This window comes from Ananas comosus, linkage group 3, assembly GCF_001540865.1.
Source record: "Ananas comosus cultivar F153 linkage group 3, ASM154086v1, whole genome shotgun sequence".
Taxonomy (NCBI): Eukaryota; Viridiplantae; Streptophyta; class Magnoliopsida; order Poales; family Bromeliaceae; genus Ananas; species Ananas comosus.
Window position 1 is genome coordinate 6,111,862 of NC_033623.1, and position 8,747 is coordinate 6,120,608.

The 8,747-nt window shown below is 34.9% G+C and overlaps 1 protein-coding gene across 9 annotated transcripts in view; it reads left to right on the forward strand.

The window, feature by feature from the left end:
• Nucleotides 1-1,577, forward strand: part of LOC109707352 — a 58,190-nt gene extending 56,613 nt beyond the window's left edge. For 7 of the 9 annotated variants that reach the window (XM_020228570.1, XM_020228573.1, XM_020228575.1 and 4 more), the window contains 4 exons: nt 1-55; nt 383-511; nt 599-724; nt 1,054-1,577. The exon at nt 1-55 is cut by the window's left edge and continues 26 nt beyond it. In XM_020228570.1, the coding sequence (XP_020084159.1) occupies nt 1-55; nt 383-511; nt 599-724; nt 1,054-1,122 (379 nt within the window). In that variant the 3' untranslated portion in view covers nt 1,123-1,577. The remainder of the gene's footprint in view (nt 56-382; nt 512-598; nt 725-1,053) is intronic. The other 2 variants (XM_020228572.1, XM_020228574.1) reach the window with 2 other exon arrangements.

Consider the following 8,747-nt stretch of genomic DNA (forward strand, 5'->3'; position numbering starts at 1 on the left):
GTACCAAGGTGACGTGATAGGAGAATTCACTCCTGATCTTCTCGTCAGTGAGTTTGTAAGTCTCATTCTATTCCATTTCCTGTGCCTAATCCACCTACGTGCATAATCAATCAATGATGTAAATTAATTGATTATTATAAACTAGCAGTTGATGATCCTATGTTGTATGGACTTCTATTTTTGAGCATGAGTAGTTATCAGAGTTTGTTGTGAGTTGTTAGATTACTGTGAACAAAATGTAGGGGGAAAAAAATGAACATTAAGTGAACTATTGTTATATCTTAAACCTAGTTTGAGCATACGTTTTCTCGATATAATCACTCTTAGAGCTCTGCCACCCTTATGCTAATAAATGGTGGTTTAAACTGCCACAATTTCGAAGCAACAGAGGGTGAAAGAAAGGACTATCAGGTTCTTTTGGAGCTCTATAGTATTAGAGCAGTTGCATTTGGAGCACCGATACTTTCCTTTGATTGTTACCACCGTGATTTTGATCCATCGAGGGACGAAAGTGAGTTGTTGTATTTGGGAAACACAATTTCAAGTTAGGCCTTCAAGAAATTCAGTGACAATATTGTTTAATAAATATTTTATGCAGATGAAAGGAGAGAAGCAGCTGGTAGAAAAGATTCTGCAGACGGAGATAAATCTTCTCCGCTCAATCAGAGATGGGACTGCTCTTATGCAGCATATGGAAGACTTCTATTATGTCGCACTTTTAGAGGTAATATTTGCCTTCCATAAATACTCTTTCTGTGAAAAAGCTTGTGTGTTATCTTGAAATTTGCTCGGAGTTCAGAGGAAATTAAGCACAGTGTATTTGAGAAGAAAAAAATCAATATATTCTGTGGTTTAATCCAACTCCATATTATCACCTTGATGTTCATAGTGCTAAGGCACTTGGCATCATTTTTAACACCATTTTAGTGGGCAGGTTGTTGCAAATTTATCTTACTACTCACTCTAAACCTGATTACATGGCGGAAGAGTATTGCAAGCCTTAGCATGTGATTTCCGTGTTATTATCTGACTAAAGCTAAGGGTTTTGTGCAGAGTGTAAGGTCAAAATACCAAACAGCCAACGGTGCAAACTCAAGTGAAGGTCCCTCACTGGCTGCATGAGCCCAATCATAACGGGAAATATGAATATTGTGGCATCCACCTACCTATATCTTGTCCCAATTCCGATCGACAGAGCCCACGGACAAAGAATTTCGCAAGCTGTGGGTGTCTTTGCTACAACAATTAGCCTTCTTTGTGCTTTTTTTTCTTACATGAATTAAAATGTTCGAAATATTCTCAATAGTGTTTCTCTTCTTTCTTTTCTATTTGTTGAGGATTGGTGGGCAATATCGACTACCCCCGTAGCGACACTTCCGAAAGGTCTTGGCTCATAGTGTCTAGATCCCAACGAGCGATGCCATCTAGCATATAGTATTATTGGACTTTTGCAAGGTTTAGTTACAATCACATATTCATGGGTTACCATTTTCATGTCACTTCAAACGCTTTACGCTATCGACTTGTTGCCAATCATGCAAATTCAAATATCATCTTTGAATTCTTATTATCTATTTCGTTGGTCGGAAACCATGTCCTATTATATTATTTCGAATTTTTATTTTGTATATCCGTATTGAATGGGGAAATATCTTCGACCAAAACTATTATTATTCTGCACGCAGGGACCTTCTGAATGAGAAAAAATTATTATTATTATTAATTTTTTTTTTGAGAGATGGGTAGCACGCTGCCCGCTTCGTTTATTTCATTTAGAAATAAACTTAGCTAGAAATGTGAATCAGCTGGGATTCGAACTTGGGTTTCGGATACTAACCATCGAGTCCTTTGCCACTTGATCTAGGGATAGTCGGTGAATGAGAAAAGAAAAAATTACCCTAGGTCGGTGAATGAGAAAAAATTATTAATCGCGCCAGGTTTCCGACCACCAAATTTAGCAAATTGGGAGGAAAAATGAATAAATTTTGAGTTAAAATAATTAATTAAAGAGTACCTTATTGTTGTAGCTTTTCAGCTACCTCTCGAAGCTGGAGATCCATGTTAGGTACAGGAAAGCACCATTTGACTTTGAACCAAACCTTTTGACCGCCAAATTGTACTCGATTGTCTACACCCACTTGTTGTATTAATCTATCCATGAGAATGTATCTTTTGATGTACCGAAAATCCACAGGTATGAAAATTTGATTGGAATCCAGTTTGGTCACTGTTTTTTCCTTTTTTATTCAGAAATGTAGCGAAGCTGTAGTGAAAATGACTAATTAAGAGAAATATTGTTATTTTGACGATCGCAACTTGTGTATGCATTAAACAAAATGTTACATGTATCCTATATAGGACTAAATCTTTCGTCCTATCCATCCTAGGGTCCGCAAAATTCTTGAGGGTTAATAGTATTTATTAAAAATAGTTAATAAGACTAGTTATAAATTATACGCTTTTCGATGAATAAAATATAAGATCTACACTTATACGTGTAGGGTTATATTGCTCAACTAAAGTTGAATATACGAGGGAATACGAAATCTTTTTTTTTCCGTCATTAAATTAAGAGAAAAGAGAAATAAATAATTATGGATCATTGATTCTAAAATCCTTTGGGCCTTTAATGACTTCAAAAACGAAAAAAGAAAAATCCTATTATGATATTTTAATGGCAGAGGAAAAAGCAAAGCACCAATACATATACAAATAATGTGTAAATCTCACAGAATTGAGCTAGAATATTTTTAAAAGTATCATCCGATTGGTGCTTTTAGATTTCTAGCTCTTAGATCTACTCCTTGATTACTAATAGTCATTAGATCAAATACTATTCCACCTACCACTACTTACCACCATCATCATAACCTTATATTCCTCCATCTAATGGTTAAAAACTCAAAAACACCACCTCATTGGTGCTTTTGAGAATATTCTAACTCAACTCAATCTCACATTACATCTACATCTATCAAAAGACTAATATTTTATCAGTCGTGTTATTTTTTTAATACTAACATTTAAAAAGTAAATATTAAACTATTAGGCAGTTGAGTATAAATTTATACGCTCATAAAATATACATATAGTATTTTTTTTTAAAAAAATAGATAAATTAAACGGAATATTGAGAAAAATGTAGAGAGACTTTATGATATATTTTAGGACTTTTTTATAAATTAATCTTCTAGAATTTTAAAATTTGTGAGATAACTCTCTCAAAATTATATTTGTAAAAGTAACCCTTCTTTCGCCACGTAGGCGGGAGGGAAAATTTTTCTTATGAAGGCGGTGAATCGTTCACCGCTTTTGTCTTACCAATATAATTAGTAAAGACCGTGAATGGTTCACTGTCTTTTGCTGATTTAATATTTTTTTCTTATATCCCATATATAATGTTAACAACCATATAAAAATTATAACAAACTATATATAATTTTAACAGCCTAAAAATTCTAATAATCTGTCAATACAATCATAAAGTGAGGTTGTTAGAATTATACGTAGATTATATGGGAAATAGAAAAATGTGAGGTTGTTAGATGGAAAATAGGAAAAAGTGAGGTTTTTAGATGAAAAATAGAAAAAAGTGAGATTGTTAGAATTATACGTAAATTATATAGGAAATAGAAAAAAGTAAGGTTGTTAGATAAAAAATAGGAAAAAGTGAGGTTTTTAGTATGCGTAGATTATTGAAATTTTTATTTGATTGTTAGAATTGTATGAATAGATTATTAGAATTTTCAGGTTGTTAATGTGATTTGTTGTAATTTTTATGTTAGAATTATATGGATAGGTTTTTAGTATGTGATTTGCTAATTATATTAGTAAGACGGTGAATCGTTTACCGTTTTACCGAAAGTGGTAAACAATTTACCGTCTTTATAAAAAAAATTCATCCCGACGCCTACGTGGTGAGAGAAGAATTAGTTTTAAAAATATAATTTTAGAAAAATTATTTCTCAAATTTTAAATTCTATTGCGTTGGTTTATAAAAAAGTTCAATATTTTACATGGACGTGTCACTGTCTTATGGTTCACATCAATCGGTCTCCATCTTTCTTTTGCAGGTTACAATATTGACTTTGCATCTATTATACTATTGATTTTTCTCTTTTGAATTAACCCATAATCTGAACTTGATGAGGTACGTAGTATGGTACCTATTACCCTAAGTTGTACAAATATCTTTCAGCAAGATGTTGATGTTAGGAAAATTAAGTACGATAAAATCGTAGCAAAAAAAAAAAAAAAATCAAATAAATTTAATTTTTAAAACTTAGAGATTTGATTTTGAAAACCACACAAATAAGATTTCTCATATTATTTAAGATTGAAGGAAAATGGAAGATCCAATTTTTATCTTTGCGTGGATAGATCTTTGCCGTAATTTGATGATCGTAGAATTATGTTTTCTTGAAGCCACACACACGTCCAATCTCTATAGATATCCATACGAGATTGGTGATTTGATCAATATCCTCATCAGGGTGCTAACTAACTTGCAAAAAAATATCTTTTTGCTAGAAAAAAAGAGATAATGAAAGAGAGAGAAAAAGAAATGATGGATAGGATTTTCTAAAAACTCCTATATATTATATATAGGGATATAATGTTCTTTTTAATAATGTAAAAATAACTATTAAGGATAAGAATAAATCTAGATTTAAATTTATCCTTTATCTAATTGGTCAGATCAATTAAATCCTAATTTGATTAGATTTTAATTTTATCCAAATTTGATCATATCAATTTAATAATGCAATATTTGCACATAACTTCTCTCATAATTTACTAACGGTTAGTAAGTTCTCTCTTGTAACATTTATAATTTAATACCACTACTTTGTAACAATTATAAATTAGTCTAATTATCAACATATTGACAATTAGATCATTCGGCAATTCAAAAATCACTATCTAGCTATCTAATCAGTCACAACCTTTTATGTGTGTGACTCCATCGATTCTATTCTATCCGTGTCACGCCCCGGGGTCCCTTTGGATTTAAAAATCCAATGCGGAAGTGCCCAATTTTTTTTTTTTTTTTGAAAACTTTGACCTCAGAGTATGTCAGATTTGCCAAATACAGGAAATCGACTGTTCACACAGGCAGAGTCTCCCCTATATTTGTATGGCGTAGCACAAGTACAAAAAACAACCACATATATATGAATATCCACATAAATATACCACATCACATTCACATCCATTTCATCACGAATAGTCACATATCCACATCTATCAGTTTAAAATGTTTCCTACCCGGAAACTCATTTTGAAACACTAAGTCATGAAAACCAAGCAAACCTTTTAAAAATTATTTCCCACACGGAAACCTTTTTCTTTTAAAAGCGCGCTACCACGAAGGGTAGAAAATCATTTTCATCTCATGAAAATCATCAATTCGCTATTACATTCACAAAATCTCATTAAAAACCAACTGAATCATAATGTCTGAGCGGGAGAAAAAGATTAAAAATTAAACCATGATTCACCGGGCCGGAACACTCTACGACGACTAACCACGTGCCTCATGAACCATCCCGACTCGGACCAGCAACATTACCTGAAAGGGGGTGGGGGTGAGAACATGTACACATGTCTCCCCTCCCAGTAGGTACCGCAAGCCGACGAAGGCAAGGAGTACTCACTGGCAGAAAGAGATCATCATAGTCATAGGTGTTAAGTCATGTGTGTTGGCAAGTTTCGTGAAATAAGTCGGAGTCTTGAAAAATCAGTGTGTATCGTCGAAGATCGAAGAATTCAAGATTTCGAAGAAATTAGAAAATGACTCACGATGTGAATCACGATATCCAGGTAAAGTGTTAATTCATGTTATGGTGATTTATACTTAGTTGTAGGCATTAGAATCATAATATCAATGTTTACTGGATTAGAAAGTGTATCGGAACTTTGCAAAACTCGAAACAGTGAAAATTTGCAAAGTGTACCGGTACAGCATCAGAAGTGTACCGGTACAAAATGTGTACCGGTACAGCCATCAACATGTAACTGGTTTCACTGTTTCGTCAGTTTTTTCGTTCCATCATCGTGTAACCGGTGATAGCTTAAAGTGTACCGGTACACAGTGTAAAATTGTGAAAACTTTCTGATCTGACTCCGATTGATTCTAAAGTCTATAAATAAGCTATTGAGATTCTCTAACAGATTAAGCATCACGAAAATACATGTTTGAGAAACCCTAAAGGCTCGGATTTCATTTAAAACCTATTTTCTACATATTAGCCTCTTTTAGGTCAAATCTAGAGATTGTAATTTGATATCAATATGTTGATTTGATCTTCGCTTCGCTTGGAGATCTATTTCCTGGTTTTCATCGATACTCTAAGCGAAGGATCACCATACACATGATGTTCTTCATGATGGCGTCGTGGATTCGGCGTGATTGACAGCGGTTTGTGGATTCGGATCGTGAGCTTCGTGGATTCTGAGTGGAGGCATTTCGTGGATTCGGAACGTGGCTTTCGTGGATTTGAACGTGAGGGCGTGGACAACCCGGAGGATTGCGCGAGATTCATAGGAGGTTAAGAGAGGTCGAGTCCGTGGAGTCGGTAATCACCTTGTAATCTTTTCTCTTAGTAAATTATTTTTTCGCGTGTTGGTCCCGTGGGTTTTTCTCCAAGTTGGAGTTTTCCTACGTAAATCTCGGTGTGATTTTTATTTTCCGCATTTATTTTTATCGCATTGAGATTTGTGGTTTTTGGCTATTACACCTATTCACCCCCCTGTAGGTATTAGATACAATCTAGATAGATCCTTAGGCTTCTCAAAATTTTCAATTGGTATTAGAGTGGGATCTAGATAAATTTTTATCTATTGGCCGAAGGCAGAAACATTAATCGACCACCACTCTTTGATGGCACAAACTATGCCTATTGGAAAGTTCGCATGAGAGCTTTTCTAATCGCAATCGATGTGCGCATTTGGCAATCAATAGAATTTGGATGGAAACATCCTAGTGAAAAGGTCGAGAATGTTGAAACGCCAAAACCACGGAACAAGTGGACGAAAGATGAAAACGAGTCATCTTCGTTTAACGGTAAAGGAATTAATGCTTTATTCAACGCTTTATCGTAAACGGAGTTTACTTGTGTTTCGGCATGCGAAACGGCAAAGAAAATTTGGGATACTCAACAAGTTACACATGAAGGAACAAGGTTAGTAAAGGTTCAAAAATTATAAATACTAGCAAGCAAATTTGACTCAATTTTCATAGAAGAAAACGAGATCTTTACCGACTACTATACGCGTCTACAAGACGTTGTGAGTACATGCGCTAACTTGGGAGAGAAAATTCCGGATGCTAAGGTTGTTAGAAAGATTCTTCGAACTCTTCCGGAACGCTTTCGGGCAAAGGTTGCCGCGATCGAAACCGTTAAGCATCCGGACGAGATGAAAGTCGAAGAGTTAGTAGGCACTTTACAAACGTATGAGATGACTTTTCCTACTAACCCATCTTCTTCCAAGTCTTTTTCTAAAAGCACAGGGGTTGTACTCAAATCAACAAAGAAAGAAGAAGACGACTCGGATTCCGACGGAGATATTTCACTCGCGGACTTTGAACATCAACTTGCACTCCTCACGAAGAAGTTCCGACGGAATTTCCGAAAGAAGAACAATTCGGACAAGGCTTCATCTTCGAAGCATAAAACTTTTTCTAAACAATCTTCAAGTGCTAAATCTAAGGATAAAAAACTTGCAAAGTCTTCGAAAGAAAAAGATGAATTTGAAGGCGAAATTCAATGCTACAAATGCAAAGGCTACGGCCATATTGCAACGGATTGTCCTTCAAAGAAGACTTATAGACAAAAGGCTTTGCAAGCAAAAACTTGGGTGATTCTACTTCTAGTGAATCATCTTCAAGTGACGAAGAAAAGGATGATCATATTGCTTTACTTGCTAATAATTCTTTGTTTTCGTCTAACATTGTTTGTTTATCTTCAGTTGTTTCTAATTCCAATGTTTCTCTGTCTTCGCATGGGTCTTCGCACAGGGGTTGCACTCAAATCAACAAAGAAAGAAGAAGACGATTCGGATTCCGACGGAGATATTTCACTCGCGGACTTTGAACATCAACTTGCACTCCTCACGAAGAAGTTCCGACGGAATTTCCGAAAGAAGAACAATTCGGACAAGGCTTCATCTTCGAAGCATAAAACTTTTTCTAAACAATCTTCAAGTGCTAAATCTAAGGATAAAAAACTTGCAAAGTCTTCGAAAGAAAAAGATGAATTTGAAGGCGAAATTCAATGCTACAAATGCAAAGGCTATGGCCATATTGCAACGGATTGTCCTTCAAAGAAGACTTATAGACAAAAGGCTTTGCAAGCAAAAACTTGGGATGATTCTACTTCGAGTGAATCATCTTCAAGTGACGAAGAAAAGGATGATCATATTGCTTTACTTGCTAATAATTCTTTGCTTTCGTCTAACGTTGTTTGTTTATCTTCAGTTGTTTCTAATTCCAATGTTTCTCTCTCTTCGCATGGGTCTTCGAGCGACAATGGCGAAAACGAGGAGGAGTCGAACGACGAGGATATAGCGGAAGCATACAACCAACTTCTTATTGATTCGAAAAAGATGACCAAGCTCAATAAGAAGTTGAGGCGTCGTCTATTGGACATTGAGGAAGAAAACAAAAATTTGAAGATTACGAATAAAGCTCTTGAGGAGGAAAAGGAATCGATTTCTAAGAATAACTTAATCCTCCAAGAGAAACT